The sequence below is a fragment of the Mandrillus leucophaeus genome, unplaced genomic scaffold (assembly GCF_000951045.1).
Source record: "Mandrillus leucophaeus isolate KB7577 unplaced genomic scaffold, Mleu.le_1.0 Scaffold1395, whole genome shotgun sequence".
Taxonomy (NCBI): Eukaryota; Metazoa; Chordata; class Mammalia; order Primates; family Cercopithecidae; genus Mandrillus; species Mandrillus leucophaeus.
The window spans coordinates 16,487-34,967 of record NW_012101360.1 but is presented as its reverse complement, the minus strand read 5'-3'; the positions used below and the strand labels follow the sequence as shown (position 1 = coordinate 34,967).

Genomic DNA, 18,481 nt, shown 5'->3' with positions numbered 1-18,481 from the left:
ATCAGTGTATATTCACTCTTGCCCAGGATTCCCCTGGACCAAGAGACTTTCTTTCCCTTTTCTCTTTTTACTTTTTCTTATAATTGTAGATTAACCTGCAGTTGTAAGAAATAATAGAGACATATCACATGTACCCTTTCTGCAGTTATCCCATGATAACATCTTCCAGAACTATAGTGTAATATCACAGCCAGAATGTTAATATTGATACAATCCACCAATCTCATTTAGACTTCCCCAGTTTTACTTTGTTTGTGTGTGTTTAGTTCTATGCAGTTTTGTCACACATGTAGGTTTGTGTATCTATCACCATAGTCAATATACAAAGAGTTCTATCACCACAAGCCTCCCCTCGTTGCCCTTCAATATTTTTATCTTTATTTACTTTTTTAAGATGGAGTCTTGCTCTGTCACCCAAGCTGGAGTGCTGTGGCACAATCTTGGCTCCCTGCAACCTCTGCTTCCCAGGTTGAAGTGATTATCCTGCCTCAGCCTCCTGAGTAGCTGGGATTACAGGCATGCACCACCATGCTTGGCGAACTTTTGTATTTTTAGTACAGTTGGGGTTTCACTGTGTTGGCCAGGCTTGTCTCAAACTCCTGACCTCAGCTGATTCACCCACCTCGGCCTCCCAAAGTGCTGGGATTACAGGCGTGAGCCACTGCACCCAGCCTCGTTGCCCTTTAATAAACATATACCTCCTTCCCACCACTTCCCCATTCCTAACCCCTCCAACCACTAATCTATTCTCCATTTCTATAATTTTGTCCTTTCCAAATTGTTGTTATATCAAATAACATTATATAAAATGTAAAAAAATTACATAATACTGTATGTAATCTTTTAGGATTGGTTTTATTCATTAGGCATATTTGTATGGGAAGGGGGAAATATATATTTTTTTTCTTTGAGATGTGGTCTCGCTCTGTCACCCAGGCTGGAGTTCAGTGGCACGATCTCAGCTCACTGCAACCTCTGCCTCATGGGTTCAAGTGATTCTCCCGCCTCAGTCTCCCAAGTAGCCGGGATTACAGGTGCCCGCTACCACGCCCAGCTAATTTTTTTGTATTTTTAGTAAAGATGGGGTTTCACCATACTGACTAGGCTGGTCTCCAACTCCTGACTGCAGGTGATCTGCCAGCCTCAGCCTCCCAAAGTGCTGGGATTACAGGCATGAGCCACTGCGCCGGGCTGAAATTTTTTAAGATACAGAAAAGTACACAGTATGACACTATAGACAACTATGTTCCTACTACAGAATCAATACTGACTCTTGTTAATATTTTGTTATATTTACTTCATCTCTTTTTTTTTTTTTTTTTGAGACAGAGTTTTGCTCTTGTTGCCCAGGCTGGAGTGCGATGGCGTGACCTCAGCTCACTGCAACCTCTGCCTCCTGGGTTCAAGAGATTCTTCTGCCTTAGCCTCCCAAGTAGTTGGGATTACAGGTGCCCACTACCAAGCCCAGCTAATTTTTTTTATTTTTCATAGAGACGGGGTTTTGCCATGTTGGTCAGGGTGGTCTTGAGCTCCTCACCTCAGGTGATCCACCCGCTTTGGCCGGCCTTTTTTTTTTTTTTTGAGGTAGAGTCTCACTCTGTCGCTCAGGCTGGAGTGCAGTGGCATGATCTCGGCTCACTGCAAGCCCCACTTCCTGGGTTCATGCCATCCTCCTGCCTCAGCCTCCCGAGTAGCTGGGACTACAGGTGCCCGCCACCACGCCTGGCTAATTTTTTTTTTTTTAGTAGAGACAGGGTTTCACCATGTTAACTAGGATGGTCTCAATCTCCTGACCTCATGATCCACCTGCCTCGGCCTACCAAAGTGCTGGGATTACAGGCTTGAGCCACCGTGCCCAGCCGCCCCCCCCTTTTTTTTTTAAGAGAGACATGTGTTCTTGCTCTGGGGGTTGGAGTGCAGGTGCGGTGGCACTGTCATAGCTTATGGCAGCCTCAACCTCCTGGGCTCAAGTGATTTTCCTGCCTTAGCCTTCCTAGTAGCTGGAACTAGAGGTGTGGGGTACCACATCTTGCTAATTTTTTTGAAGTTTTTGTAGAGATGGAGTCTTGCTCTGTTGGCCCAGGCTGGTCTCAAACTCCTGGGCTCAAGTGATTCTCCAACCTCAGCCTCCCAAAGCACTAGGATTTTAGGCATGAGCCACTGTGCCCAGCTATCTTTTTTGTTATTATATAAAAGAAAGAATTTATTATAAAGTTGAAATTCCTTCTAATCCTCATTCTTAGATCTCCCCAGTCATCATAAGCAGCTACTAGTATGAATATGGTGTTTCTTCATAGTTTATTTTGTTTATACTGTTATATATACATAAGCAGTTATGAACAATGTAGAGTATTATTTTATATGTGTGACCTTTGTAATTTCTTTGCTTTCAGTTAATATGTGCAAATAATTTTTTTTCAAAACCAAAAGTTCTAAAGAAGACAAGCAGTGGCCGGGCGCGGTGGCTCACACCTGTAATCCCAGCACTTTGGGAGGCCGAGGCAGGCAGATCATGAGGTCAGGAGTTCGAGACCATCCTGGCTAACATGGTGAAACCCCATCTCTACTAAAAATACAAAAAAAAAATGTAGCCGGCCTGGTGGCGGGCACCTGTAGTCCCAGCTACTCCGGAGGCTAAGGCAGGAGAATGGTGTGAACCCGGGAGGTGGAGCTTGCAGTGAGCTGAGATCATGCCACTGCACTGCAGCCTGGGCGACACAGTAAAACTCCATATCAAAAAAAAAAAAAAAAAAAAAGAGAAGACAAGCAATGACAAAATAAATAGCAAACTCTCATTTTACCCTCAGTTCCATTACCTATAATCATGTATTCAACTCTTGTAGCTGTTGCCCCTGGTATTTCATCCCTAATTCTAAATTAAAATGCTTATAATATGCCAGGCACAGTGGCTCATGCCTGTAATCCCAGCAATTTGGGAGGCTGAAGTGGGTAGATCATTTGAGCTCAGGATTTCAAGACCAGCCTGAGCAACATGGTGAAACCCTGTCTCTACAAAAATTACAAAAATAAGCTGGGTGTGGTGGCGTGTGTTTGTAATCCCAGGTACTTGGGAGGCTGAGGTGGGAAGCTCACTTGAGCCTGGGACGTTGAGGCTGCAGTGAGCCAAAATTGTGCCACTGGACTCCAGCTTGGAATACAGAGCAAGACTCTGTCTCAAAAAAACAAAAAAAACTTAATAGTACTCTTAGTGACTTTTATTGTAGGTGCTCATTTAGCTCTTATACTATGTCTCCACTTTCCTTTTGACTACTCTTCCGATATATAATAATTACATGTAACATTCTTAAATTGAATCATCATTGTACATTATTGTGACTATATAAATTATTTTTACTGGAGAGCTACATGGGCTACTATGAAATGATCAAATATGTTAACAATTTTTTTTTTTTTTTTTAGTAGAGGTGGGATTTCACCATGTTGGCCAGGCTGGTCTCAAACTCCTGGCCTCAAGTGATTCACTTGCCTCGGCCTCCCAAAGTGCTGGGATTACAGGTGTGAACTACTGTGTCCAGCCTTTTTTGTTTTTTTTTCTTTTTGAGACAGGCTCTCACTCTGTCACCCAGGTTGGAGTGCTCTATCTCGGCTCACTGCAACCTCTGCTTCCCAGACTCAAGCAATTCTCTCACCTCAGCCTCCAGAGTAGCTGGGACCACAGGCATGCTTCACCACGTCTGGCTAATTTTTTGCATTTCTGGTAGAGATGGGGTTTGGCCATGTTGCCCAGGCTGGTCCCAAACTCCTGAGCTCAGGCCATCCACCTGCTTCAGCCTCCCAAAGTACTGGGATTACAGGAATGAGCCACTACACCTGGCCTAATAATCTTATGAATTCAATTTTTTGTTTCTTCTGGAGTTAATTACCAAATTTTTTCATTTCCTTTAGTTTTCTGTGTACGTTCCTCATTCTTTCTCTTTTTTTCTTTTTGTTTTTTGGTTTTTTGATGTTACCCAGGCTGGAGTGCAGTGGCGCGATCTCGACTCACCGCAACCTCCACACCCTGGGTTCAAGCAATTCTCGTATCTCAGCCTCCTGAGTAGCTGGGATTATAGGCACCTGCCACCTCGCCCAGCTAATTTTTTTTTGGTATTTTTATTAGAGACATGGTTTCACCATTTTGGCCAGGCTGGTTTCAAACTCCTGACCTCAAGCGATCTGCCCACCTTGGCCTCCCAAAGAGATGGGATTATAGGTGTGAGCCACCGTGCTTAGCCCTTCATTATTTTTCTATATGCCCAATCAGAATTATTTTACAGTGTCATCATTAGTTTCCAAGTGATTGAATGTATCAGATAGTCAATTGTGTCTTTTTTTTTTTCCTGAGACCTCACTTTCAGAACTTTTTCTTTCGTTCCAATCTAAACTGTGGTTGGTTATTCTGTAGGCTTGTTCCTCACTTTTTATCTTGTAATTTTCCCTCTTTCCTTTGTTGGATCTTGTTTCCTAATTGTAGACCATCTTCTTTCTTTACTTTTATTCTATTTTGCTAGAGTATAAAACTCTAGGTTGGAAATAACTTTATCTCAGAATTTTTAAGGCAATGCCTTTCCAATTACTAGTTATGCTGTCTGTGAATTGTCTGATCTTATTCTTTCTCAATCTATTTATTTGTTTGTTTGTTTGTGATGGAGTCTCACTCTGTCGCCCAGGCTGGAGTGCAGTGGCACAATCTCGGCTCACTGCAACCTCCACCTTCTGGGTTCAAGTGATTCTCCTACCTCAGCCTCCTGAGTTGCTGGGACTACAGGTGTGTGCCATCATGCCCACCTAATTTTTGTATTTTTGGTAGAAACGGAGTTTCACCATGTTGGCCAGGCTGGTCTCAAACTCCTGACTTCAGGAGATCTGCCCTTCTTGGCCTCTCAAAGTGCTCGGATTGCAGGAGTGAGCCACTGCACCCAGTCTAAATTTCTTAAACAGAAAAAGAAATTATCTTTAAAATGCTCAGGGAAGAAAAAAGAAAAACAATAGATCATTTAAAAGGATTGAGAGAGGCTGGGCATGGTGGCTCACGCCTGTAACCCCAGCACTTTGGGAGGCCGAGGAGGGCAGATCACCCAAGGTCAGGAGTTCGAGACCAGCCTGGCCAACATGGCGAAACCCTGTCTCTACTAAAAATATAAAAATCAGCCAGGTGTGGGGAGGCTTCTGTAATCCCAGCTACTCCGGAGGCTAAGGCAGAATCCCTTGAACCTGGGAGGCGGAGGTTGCCGTGAGCCGAGATTGAGCCACTGCACTCCAGCCTGGGGGACAGAGCGAGACTCTGTCCCCGCCCCGCCCCGCCCCCCAAAAAATTAACAATGATGTGCCTTAGTGTAGGTCCTCTTTTAAAATTTATTACAATGGTTACTTGATAGATTTTTTTAATCTGAAGGCTTGTTATTTAGTTACAGGGTTTTTCTTGTTACATTGTTTTTTAAATGATTTCTTTCCTTGCATTATGTTAGTTCTCTCTCTATATATATGTAAATATATATATATTCCTATCAGTCTGGTTGGATCTTCTAGAGTAAGAATTGACAAACTTTTCCTTAAAAGACAAGATAGTAAATATTTCAGTATTGTGGGGCTTACAGTCTTTGTTACAAGTACTCAACACTGCCAAAATATACTTAGTGAGTACAGAAATAAATGAGCTTGACTGTGTTCCAATAAAACTTTATTTACAAAAACAAGTAACCAGGGCATAGTTTACTGACTCAACACGGTCAATATACACTTAGTGAGTACAGAAATAAATGGGCTTGACTATGTTTCAGTAAAACTTCATTTACAAAAACAAGTGGCCAGGGCATAGTTTACTGACTTGTGTCTCAGAATGATTCTCTTAACTTTCTTCATTTTTTTCTTTTTTTTTTTTTTAATTAAATGAGACAGTCTCGCTCTGACGCCTAGGCTGGAGTACAGTGGTGCAATTTCAGCTCACTGCAACCTCCACTTCCCGCGTTAAAGCGATTCTCATGCCTCAGCCTCCTGAGTAGCTGGGACTACAAAGCGCACACCACCACGCCCTGCTAATTTTTATATTTTTAGTAGAGACAAGTTTCAACATGTTGGCCAGGCTGGTCTTGAACTCCTGACCTCAAGTAATCCGCCCGCCCCATCCTCCCAAAGTGCTGGGATAACAGGCATGAGCCACTGTGCCTGGCCAGTTTTTCTCATATTTTCATCACTTTTTTCATTTTGTTTTGTATTCTGGAAATTTCCTCAACTTTCTCTTTTATCTCATCTATTAAAATTCTTATTTTTGATATTATTTTTAATTTCCAAGAGCTTTTCTTCTCTGTTCCTTTTTCATCGTACTCTTCTTATTTTATGTATAATTGTATCATCTCTTTTCTCTTTGAGGATATTAATGATAGCCTTTTAGAGGTTTTCTCTTACTGACTCTTTTTTAAAAAACTTCTGTAGCCCCCATGTGTTTGAATTATGAGTTTTTCCATTTGTTTGTTTTTTGTTTGATTTTGAGACAGGGTCTCACTTTGTCACCCAGGCTGGAGTGCAGTGATGCAATCATAGCTCACTACAGCTTCTGTCCCCCAAGCTTAGGTGATCCTCCTACCTCAGCTTCCTAAATAGCAGGGACTACGGGTATGTACCACCATGCCCAGCTGATTTTTTAAATTTTCAGTAGAGACAAGGTCTTGCTATGTTGCCCAGGCTGGTCTTGAACTCCTGAGCTCAAGTGATCCTCCACCTTGGCCCTCCCAAAGAGTTAGGATTACAGGCATCAGCCGCCATGACCAGCCTGAATTGTGTTATTTGAATTGTGTATTAAAGTATTTGTGTTAGGGGCTTTCCTTAATTACATTGAGATCCTTGGCTTTTAGTTCACATTTATGGTCCTTAAAAGCTGCATGGTTACGAAAGCAGATAGTGATGAACAAAAACAAAAACAAGCTGCATGGAAGCTCGTTTTGCATGGATGAGCTTCAGATTATAATGATCAGACAACTAGCTTGTTGTTGGGTATACTCCAAATGACAGAATTCTTTAACCTGATGCTGTTTACTTTATCCAGAGAAGAGTTCTCCCATCCTTTGGATCCACTGATGGGATCCGAGCTTGAATATGAGTGTAGGACAGGGCAGTGAAAATGGGTCAGGGATTTTCACTGTATAACATTCAGATTTTCATTTTATTCCCATTTTTAGCTCTGTTCCTCACCTTGCTTTCCATGGTAAGGGAGTTCTGAGGGTGTGCCATCTTGTCTCTCTATAGGTACCTCCCTTGGTCCTAGCTTCTATGTTTGGCCATGTCAGCCAAAATCCTCCTGATTTTTCTCTGTCAAAATGGGTTGAACACTCTTTGTGTGCTGATGTCTCCACTGTCACTTTTTGGGTTTGTAGTGAATATTCCTTTATCATCATTTTAGTGAAGCTAGTGGGTGAATGGAGTGGAGTCAATATGTGTTAGACTGGCATTTAAGGTCAGGCTTGGTGACTCACACCTATAATCCCAGCACTTTGGGAGGCTGAGGCGGGAGGATTGCTTGAGTCCAGGAGTGTGAGACCAGCCTGGGCAATGTGGCAAAACCCTTTCTCTACAAAAAATTTAAAAATTAGCTGGGCGTGGTGGTGTTCATCTGTAGTCCTAGCTACTCCTGGGCTCAGGATCACTTGAGCCCAGAGAGATTAAGGCTGCAGTGAGCTGTGATTGTGCCACTGGACTCCAGCCTGGGCGACCCTGGAAACCTTTGAGATGTCTCAAAAAGAAAATGAAATTGGAATTTAGGAGATTTGGTTTGAAAATCTTTTGACAAATAAATAGTGGAAATTTTTATCTGCAGCTAGAGTTTTTTTGGTGGTATGCCCCATTACTCTCCCCTTCTCTCCCTCTCTCTTTTTTACTAATGTGCTCCTCATCTCTGTCTGAGACCTCATCAAAATGGATTTTACCACCCATATTTCTACCAGTTTTCTGATCAGTATCACTTAGGTAATCTCTAAGAAGATTGAGGCTTTCTCTACAGCTCTCCTTTTTCTGATCCCTTACTAGAATAGACTTTTATGCCTGTTTATGGCAACATAGGCTTTTTCTGCATGTACTTCCAAATTCTATCAGCTCTGTCCATTAACCAGTTCCAAAGCTGCTCCCACATTTTTAGTTATTTGTTACAGCAGCACCCTACTTCACTTCTTAGTACCAATTTCTGCCTTGGCCGTTTGGCAGAAAGAGAGAAAGAGTGGGGACTCCCATCCCCACTCTTTCTCTCTCTTTTTAAATTTAATTAATTAATTTATTTTTATTTTTTGAGATAGAGCCTTGCTTTGTCACCCAGACTGGAGTGCAGTGGTGCGATTTTGGCACACTGCGCCCTCCACCTCCCAGGTTCAAGTGATTTTCCTGCCTCAGCCTCCTGAATAGCTGGGATTACAGGTGTGTGCCATCACACTTGGCTAATTTTTGTATTTGTAGTAGAGGCGGGGTTTCATCATTTTGGCCAGTCTGGTCTTGAACTCCTGACCTCAGGTGATCCACCCGCCTTGGCGTCCCAAAGTGCTGGGATTACAGGTATAAGCCACCACGCCCAGCTTCTCTCTCTTTTTTTTTTCTTAAGTCAAGGTGTCTCTCCGTCACCCAGGTTGGTGTGCAGTGGCACCGTCATAGCTCACTGCAGCCTTGACTTCCTGGGCTGAAGCAGTCCTTCCACCTTAGACTCCTGAATAGCTAAGAGTACAGGTGTGTGCCATGATGCCTGGCTAATTTTTTGACTTCTCTCTAGAGATAAGTTCTCATTAGTCCAGGTGTGGTGGCTCATGCCTGTAATCCCAACACTTTGGGAGGCCGAGACGGGTGGATCACGAGGTAAGGAGATTGAGACCATCCTGGCTAACATGGTGAAACCCCGTCTCCACTAAAAATACAAAAAATTAACCAGGTGTGGTGGCGGGCGCCTGTAGTCCCAGCTACTCGGGAGGCTGAGGCAGGAGAATGGTGTGAACCCGGGAGGTGGAGCTTGCAGTGAGCCGAGATCGCGCCACTGCACTCCAGCCTGGGCAACAGAGCGAGACTCCGCCTCAAGAAAAAAAAGAGAGAGAGATAAGCTCTCATTACATTTCCCAGAGGGGTCACAAACTCCTGGCCTCAAGCAATCCTCTTGCCTCCCAAAGTGCTGGGACTACAGGTGTGAGCCACCATGCCTGGTTTCCCTCTCTCTTTTGAATGGAGATATGTTTACTTTTAGAAGTAGTAGGTACTTACCACAAAAAATGTTAAATGATATGGAACTGTATGGGCTAGAGATTGAAAAGCTTCCATGTCTCCACCCCTAAGAGTAATTGACACCCCTTTTGCATAGTCAGACTTTGTACATACATACTGTCCCTACTTTTTCTTTATTCTTGCTTGTTTGTTTCATTTCCTTCAGGTCTCCGGGAAACCTAGAGAAAAACCGTTATGGGGATGTACCCTGCCTGGACCAAACTAGAGTGAAGCTAACAAAGCGAAGTGGCCATACTCAGGTAGACAGATAAATGTAATCTTTTTATGTGCACTGGGGGAAATTGAGCTTCTTCCAGAGTTAAGCTTACTAATACTTTAGTAGAATGAAAGTAGACTCCGAGGCCAGAGAGATTAGGTTTGAGTTTATATTTTGCTACATACTAGTCTGTGACCATAGGCAAGTCCTTGAATGCCCATCTCACAGTATTGAGTGGAAATTAAATGAAATTCTTTATGTGAATGCTGATAGTGCAAGGTCTGATATATTGTAGGTGCTTCATAGGTGTTAAATTATTTATCCTTTACTCCTTAGTTGTAAAGTCATGGTCATATAGTCCAATTCCTTTGGTGAGTATATATGCATCAATACAAAGCAACCTTGATTTTAAGTGACCTCTGATTTCTCCATCTGTATCTGAGGAAACTGTGGACAACATATGTATACATAAATGTCTAGGGATAGAGATGAAATGGTCAAATGACTATTTATTTAATATATTAATTTGATTATATCTACATGTTGAAAACCTCATATGTAATCTATTACGAGATATTTAACAAACATTTTATTCAAACACTTTACATACACCTTTAACTAAAGTTAAAGGTGTCTTTAGTGTCTTTGTCACATTTGAGCCACTTTTTTTTCTCCCTCAAGACAGAGTCTTGCTTTATTGCCCAGGCTAGAGTACAGTGATCACAGCTCACTGCAACCTTGACCTCCTGGGCTCAAGTGATTCTTGTACCTCAGCCTCCCAAGTAGCTGAGACCACAGGCATGTGCCACATACCTGGCTAATTTTAAAATATTTTTGTAGAGACAAGTTCTCACTATGTTGCCCAGTCTGGTCTTGAACTCTTGTGCTCAAACAATCCTCTTGCGTCAGCCTCCCTAAGTGCTGGAATTACAGGCCACTTTTTGAGTCAGTCTAACAAGGTTTTCCAGAGTACAGTGTCTTTATTTATTTTTAAGTGTGTGGCATTGTGACTGAAATTTTATCCTAAAACAGGAAAATCTGTTAGGGTAACATTAGGACAAGTTGGTTTTTTAATTCATCCTGCGTCTTATGCATCCCCTATAATGTGATTCATTCACTTATTCCTTTGTAAAATCCTTAAAAAAAAAATAGAGAGACAGGGTCTTACTCTGTTACCCAGACTGGAGTGCAGTGACTTGATCATAGCTCACTGCACCCTTGAACTTCTGGGCTCAAGCGATCCTCCCACCTCTGCCTCCTAAGTAGCTGAGACTACACGCACATGCCATTACACATGCCTGATTTTTTTTTTTTAATTTTTGTAGAGCTAGGGTCTCACTCTGTTGCCCAGGTTCCTCCTGGGCTCAAGCAATCCTCTCACCTTGGCCTCCCAAAGTGCTGGGATTACAGGCATGAGACAGTGTGCCTGGCCATAAATTCCTTTTTAATATAACTTGTTTATAGCAACATCCAACCTTAGAATTTTGAGATGAATGACTAAATTGTTATCTTCCTTTTTTTCCCTTCTGATATACCAATTTTATTAGGTGATGTCTCTAAAAAACCCAATTTTGTTAGGTGATCTCATAAAAAAAAAAAAAAAAAACAGCATTGACTGAGGTGTTGTTCAAAGTAAAGTTATTTTATTTTTATTTATTTATTTTTTTTGAGACAGAGTTTCGCTCTTGTTGCCCAGGCTGGAGTGCAATGGCGTGATCTCAGCTCACTGCAACCTCCACCTCCCGGGTTCAAGCGATTCTCCTGTCTCAACCTCCTGAGTAGCTGGGATTACAGGTGCATGCCACCACACACAGCTAATTTTTGTATTTTTAGTAGATACGGGTTTCATCATTTGGTCTCGAACGCCTGACCTGAGGTGATCTGCCTGCCTTGACTGCCCAAAGTACTGGGATTACAGGCATGAGCCACTGCGCCAGCAAAGTAAAGTAATTTAAATAGTACCTCTTTAACATGATACACACTGTAAGGACTTGTTATATCCCTTCTCTTTCTGGGGAATAATTTTTGGAAAAATTATTGCCTTGTATTTGGGCATATATGATATGTGGGTTGGGACCCCAGGATCATGGTTTCCAACTCTCTTGTCCCTGTTGTTTCAAGCACATAAACTGAATTCACAGCCTTATCCAGGACCCTTGGAGAAGATTTTCCTGCAGGAGCATTTGAGCTAAGAGACTGGCTGGCTGGAGGGTAAATTCATAAGTACTGCTGAGATCATCATCATATATGCCCTGAAGGAGTAGAGTACAGCGGTTGAGTTGGGGCTTTGGAGTCAGAGATATCTGTATTTATCCATTTTGTTGATTTCCCTGTCTCCAGTACCTAGAACAGTGCCTGATACGTATTAGACACTCAGGACATATTTGTGAATCAGTGAATCTTAGTGTACCGGGAGACTCTTCTAGTCATCCTGTGGTTAATATGAAGATCATTGTCTGATTTGTAGTCCCTCTCCTTACTGAAACATTAGTGGAGGCTTTATTTTTATAGCAAATGGAGTATTTAGGCTTTTGTTTGTTTTATTTTGATTTTAGTGTTTTTTTGACATTATTCACTTTGGGGGGTTAGGAAAGCAAAAAAAAAATTATTTACTTAGCTTTGGGGACTTAACACTGTCATGAAATTTCCACCTATGGGGCTATTTTTCCATTGTTTCCTGATATTTAGTTGTTTTTAAATTTTAATTGATAAAATTTTATATATTTATGGTTTACAGTGTAATATTTTAAAATATTGTGCATTGCAGAGAGGCTAAGTCAAGCTAGTTAACATATGCATTACTTCACATATTTACCTTGTTTTGTGGTGAAAACACTTAAAATCTGCTGTCCGCAATTTTCAAGTATACAATACCTTGTTAATTGGAGGATTCAGGCTTTTTAGTGACTTGTTCACTTGATTTGCTTCTGGAATTTTAAAGCTGTTAGTCCCAGTTTCTGTTGAACACGGCTACCTTAATCTGTTTGGGCTGCTGCAAGAAAAATACCACAGGCAGGATGGCTTATAAACAACAGAAATTTATTTCGCACTGTTGTAGAGTCTGGGAAGTCCTAGATCAATGTGCTGGCAGATTTGGGGTCTGGTGAGGGCCCCTTTCTTGGTTCATAGACCACCGTCTACTCATTGCATCCTCACATGGCAGAAGGGAAAGGGGTGAGGGAGCACTTCAGAACTCTTCTGTTTTACAAGGGTACTAATCCCATTTGTGAGAGTTCTGTCCTCATGGTCCTCATCACTCAATCACCTGTCTCAAGGCCCCATCTCCTAATACCATTACATTAAGGGTTTGGGGTTGGGATGTATACATTTAAAGTTATGGGGGACACAAATGTTCAGTCTATAGCAATGGCCCATAACATAGTGTGCCGGGTTTGTTCTTCCTGCTATTTCAATTTGCCCCCAAGTATATACTTTGTCTCTGGGTCATTTTCAGTTTTGAGATGGAGTCTCGCTCTGTCGCCCTGGCTGGAGTGCAGTGGCGCGATCTCAGCTCACTGCAAGCTCCGCCTCCTGGGTTCACACCATCTTCCTGCCTCAGCCTCCTGAGTAGCTGGAACTACAGGCGCCCACCACCACGCCCGGCTAATTTTTTTGTTTTGTTTTGTTTTGTATTTTTAGTAGAGACGGGGTTTCACTGTGTTAGCCAGGATGGTCCCGATCTTCTGACCTCGTGATCCGCCCATCTCGGCCTCCCAAAGTGTTGGGATTACAGGCGTGAGCCACTGTGCCCAGCCTTCAGTTTTAATATCCAATGATTCTTCCAAAGTTGCTGAAATTAAAAATTTTAATTCCCTGGGAATTAAAAATCAGCAGTCTCAGAGACCAGTGCTAAAGCTGATAGTTCTTAGTTATAAAGCAATAATGTAAAGAAGTGACAATTCTTTTCGAAGCATGAAGTTAGTTCCTCCTTATGTTCTTACTAATGTTGACTGGCATATACCAGGTAAATCTTTTGTACTTTTCCATACCTTCTCCCTTGGTCCTCAAGAGGTTATACCATTTGTATGTGCCAGGTTGAGTAGAGGATAGGCTTAGGCTAACTGCACCCTGGATTGAGAAGCCTGTTTGGAAGTGAGTGAGGCTTTTAGCATGCTGAGTCTGCTGCAAGTGGTCTGTTAGCTCAGTGAAGTTGTCTGAGTTAGGGTAGGACAGTAATCGTATGAGGCCAATACTAGCTGCTATGGGAGGGAAAACTGTGAGTTTATCACTCCACTATTTAGTCAAAGAAATAGTTTCTAAGGAGGAAAGTCTTGACTAAATAAGTAGTAGAGTGATAAACTGGTAGACTGACTGGCTAAGGAACACAAATCCAAGTAACACGGGTTTGACCATGAGGTAGAGATATCTTAGGAGGTTAGCTATGGAATACTGACAGTTCAGACTGCCCTCCCAGTGATAGGACCCACAGGAGAAAGAGTGATAGGTTGAGTAAAGTCAGTCTGACCTCTCTGTAGTGCAGTGGGTTATGAGTTTTCCCTAGTTTGCTATTGAAACTTTTCTTTTGTCCTCTGTAACCCTTCACACCTTCCCTTATCCATTCCGCTGCCTCTATCCATTCAACTCTCAACTAGTTATACTATAACATGAAACTGCAGCTGATCGATGTTTCTCTTTTATCAGCCTGGATCAAAGGATCTTTTGAGTAGGTATTAATAAAAAATGATGTTGAAGTAATTAAGACTGAGGACATTAGAAGGTGGGAGAATACCCTGGAAGAGAGGGAGTCAGGAGCTATTCATTGAGATGCCTTTGAATTTGACTGGAAGTTGCTTTGCATTAATTCAGGTAGTAATGGAGTTCAGGTGTATGGCCTGTCCTGTTAATGGTCCTAAGTATGAGGTGTAGCTTTATTTCTTCTGCATTCACATTTTGCCTTTTGTGTATGGCAGGACGGACCAGATATTCCTACTTGCTTGCCTTGCTCATTTGGTCCTGTGCTACAGTGTTGCAAGTCCTGATGGACCCTTTTCTTGTAAATAACAGTTTCTGTTGAGTTATAGTTCACTCTGGCATACTGCCACTGTTACTACTTGAGATGTCACTGGGGCAGTTACTACTGTTAATACTTGAGACTGTCATTAGGAGACTGAATGAAGGGGGACAAACATAGAAATGAAAACTTAAGACAAAAATAACTATTCTAAAGGAAGGGTAACATGGGGAAGAGGAAGACAGCTCCCTACTTCTACTGAGCAAAGGCAGCCCTGAGCTTCTACAGCCCTTTGTATTTATTGGGTAGCAAGAGCAGGGAGGAGGAGGTAACTATTGGTCAGCTGCTTAATTGATCACAGGTTCATATTATTGTTGACAGGCTTCAGATGTGCCTAATCACAAGCAACACTTATGCCTTGGTCGTGACTGCCCTCGGCATTCCTTCTGGGTGGCAGACGCAGTTTGTCAGTTTGCTAACATCCTGCTTTCATGAGAAGTTTGCTTTTTGCTCATATAGCCTCCAGTGGTATACTGAGTTGATCATGACCCTCATTCTTTCGGCCTCCAACAGTTCACATACCATACAATTTACCTATTTAAAGTATGTAAGTCGCCGGGCGCAGTGGCTCACGCCTGTAATCCCAGCACTTTGGGAGGCCGAGGCAGGCAGATCACGAGGTCAGGAGATCAAGACCACGGTGAAACCCCGTCTCTACTAAAAATACAAAAAATTAGCTAGACATGGTAGTGGGCACCCGAGTAGCTGAGGCAGTAGAATGGCATAAACCCGGGAGGCGGAGCTTGCAATGAGCTGAGATTGCGCCACTGCACTACAGCCTGGGCGACAGAGTGAGACTCCATCTCAAAAAAATAATAATAATAAAAATAAAGTATATAAGTCAATGGCTGTTAGTGTATTCACAGAGTTGTGCAACCATCACCACAATCAACTTTAGAACATGTTTTTCATTTCCCAAAGAAACCTCACACCCTTGGCAGTTACTACCTATTTCCCTCTAACCCACCCTAATTTATTTCCTATCTCCATAGATTTGCCTGTTCTAGGGATCTCATACAAAGAGAATCCTAGACTATGTAACTTATTGTATCTGGCTTCTATTACTTAGCGTAATGTTTTCTAGGTCCATCCATGTCATAGCATGTATTATCACATCACTCCTTTTTACTGCCAAATAATATTCCATTGTATGGATATACCACCTTTATTCATTTATCAGTTGAAGGACATTTGAGTTGTTTCCATTTTTGGCTATTATGAATAATGCTGCTATGGATATTTATGTATAAGGTTTTGTATGGACGTATGTTATTATTTTGCTAAGGAGTGGAATTGCTGGGTCATATGGTAACTTTTTAATCTTTTGAGGAACAACCAGGCTGTTTTCTAAAGTAACTGCAGCATTTTACATTATCACTAGCAATGTATAAGCACGGTATACATGTGTAAGAGGGTTTCAGTTTTTCCACATCCTTGCCAGCAATATTATCTATAATTGATATCTGTAGTCATCCTAGTGGGTGATTAGTATCGTGGTATGGATTTGCATTTCCCTGATGGCTAATGATGAAAGATTTTTTTTTTTTTTTTTTTGAGACGGAGTCTTGCTCTGTCACCCAGGCTGGAGTGCAGTGGCACCATCTTGGCTCACTGCAAGCTCTGCCTCCTGGGTTCATGCCATTCTCCTGCCTCAGCCTCCTGAGTAGCTGGGACTACAGGTGCCTGCCACCATGCCCAGCTTTTTTTTTTTTTTTTTTTTTTTTTTTGTATTTTTAGTAGAGATGGGGTTTCACTGTGTTAGCCAGGATGGTCTCGATCTCCTGACCTCGTGATCCACCCTCCTCGGCCTCCCAAACTGCTGGGATTACAGGCGTGAGCCACCATGCCTGGCATAAGTTTTTAATTTTAATATAGTTTATCTCTTTTCTATTGTCACTTATGCCTTTGGTGTCATATCTGTCATATCTGTGAAGACTTTGCCTAAACCAAGGTCACAAAGATTTACTCTTACCTTACATTTTATTCTGAGAGTTTTAATAGTTTTAATCCCTTACATTTGGTCTTTGATCCATTTTGCAGTTTTTGTGTATGGTGTGAGGAAGGAGTCAGCTTGATTTCTCTGCATGTAGATATCTACTTGTCCCAGCACCATTTATTGAACTGAGGGTTTGAGCTGACCATTTCACTGCTCATTTTCTGCTCAACAAGAAGAGAATATTCACACCTTGGGTTTTACTTACTGAGTACATCATTTTATGACCCAAATGGTATATTCTGTGTAGCTATAGTGATGTCTCCTTTTTTATCATTAGACAGATTACATCAATGCCAGCTTCATGGATGGCTACAAGCAGAAGAATGCTTACATTGGCACACAAGGTAAGCTGGTCTGTCCCTCCCATGTTGATTTTGTGCCATCTACTTATGATTCCTTGTGCCAAATGATAGCATAATTTTTAAACGAATGGTAACTTGAGTGGAGGTTTTGGCCACTAGATCCTGGCCTTTTATAAAGATTGGTGGTGGTTGAGAAAAGCAGATAAGAAGTCTGGGGTTTCTGTACCAGGTATGCCTGGAAACTCACCGCATGGAGATAAACTGGAGATTTAAACACATAACACTACGGCCTGCAAGTTTTGGGGCTATTTCTTAATATTGGCAAGGGTGTAGGGTATCAGAATTCATCAGCCAGTGAGCTCTTCATGCTCTTCCTCTCTAGTAAGAGGCCAAGAATAGCGGACACCCCAGAGATTGAGTCCAATCTAGGAATGAGTATTGCTGTCCTAATAGGCCTAGGCTGGTTCCTATACCATCACAGAGCACTCCAATAAATGTTCTGACATAGATAGTATGTGCTAGTAAGTCTGACAGTGAAAACTGAACTCTAGGAGGATTTCTCATTTTTTTTCTCTCTCTTTTGAGACGGAGTCTTGCTCTTTCACCCAGGCTAGAGTGCAGTGGCATCACCTCAGCTCACTGCAACCTCCACCTCCCGGGTTCAAGTGATTCTCCTGCCTCAGCCTCCTGAGTAGCTGGGACTACAGGTGTGTGCTACCACGCCCGGCTAATTGTTGTATTTTTAGTAGAGACTGGGTTTCACCATGTTGGACAGGCTGGTCTCGAATTCCTGACCTCGTGATCTGCCCGCCTCGGCCTCCGAAAGTGTTGGGATTATAGGCATAAGCCACCATGCCCGGCCTCTAGGAGGATTTCAGATGGAGTTTCTATAAATGTTCCTATGATCCTAGTACTCTTTCTGACCTGGCCTCTCCATCTCAAGAATATCATGTCACTTTCAAAGATGGTAACACAAAAAGACAACAAACCATCAATGGGCATAAGGCCCTTTGACCACTGCAGAGCAAGATATGGTGGATACCTCCTTAATCAAGTGATCAAACTTAGTATCACCAGTAAAGGACAAAGGGACATTATGTATACCTCCTGATATGATACATTGAGAAATAAATATCACCTGCATTGTGTATTGCGAGTTTTAAAATCTGAATCTAGTTATGGGAAACACTCCAGATTGTGTGACATACTATAAGAAAACTGGCTCAGACTCTCCAAAGTTAATGCCATAAAAAACAAAAAGGCAGAGAACTGTTCTAGATTAAAGGGAGACTAAAGAGAACCATGGCCGGACACAGTGGCTCACACCTGTAACCCCAGTACTTTGGGAGGCTGAGGTGGGAGTATCACTTGAGCCCACGAAGCAGAGGTTGCTGTGAGCCGAGATTGCGCCACTGTACTCCAGCCTGGCTGACACAGGGAGATCCTGCCTCAAAAATAAATAAATAAATAAAAAGGCTGGGCGCAATGACTCACACCTGTAATTCCAGCACTTTGGGAGGCCAGGGCAGGTGGATCGCCTGAGGTCGGTAGTTCGAGACCAGCCTGACCAACATGGAGAAACCCTATTTCTACTAAAAATACAAAATTAGCCAGGCGTGGTGGCACATGCCTGTAATCCCAGCTACTTGGGAGGCCGAGGCAGAAGAATCGCTTGAACCCAGGAGGCGGAAGTTGCAGTGAGCCAAGATTGCGCCATTGCACTCCAGCCT

At 42.4% G+C, this 18,481-nt stretch overlaps 1 protein-coding gene across 1 annotated transcript in view; it reads left to right on the top strand.

Annotated features, from left to right (window-relative positions):
- PTPN9 (protein tyrosine phosphatase, non-receptor type 9) overlaps positions 1 to 18,481 on the top strand; it is a 135,179-nt gene that overhangs the window by 104,791 nt on the left and 11,907 nt on the right. Inside the window, exons 10-11 of the mRNA XM_011973707.1 lie at positions 9,392 to 9,485; positions 16,727 to 16,793. Of these exons, the coding sequence (XP_011829097.1) occupies positions 9,392 to 9,485; positions 16,727 to 16,793 (161 nt within the window). The remainder of the gene's footprint in view (positions 1 to 9,391; positions 9,486 to 16,726; positions 16,794 to 18,481) is intronic.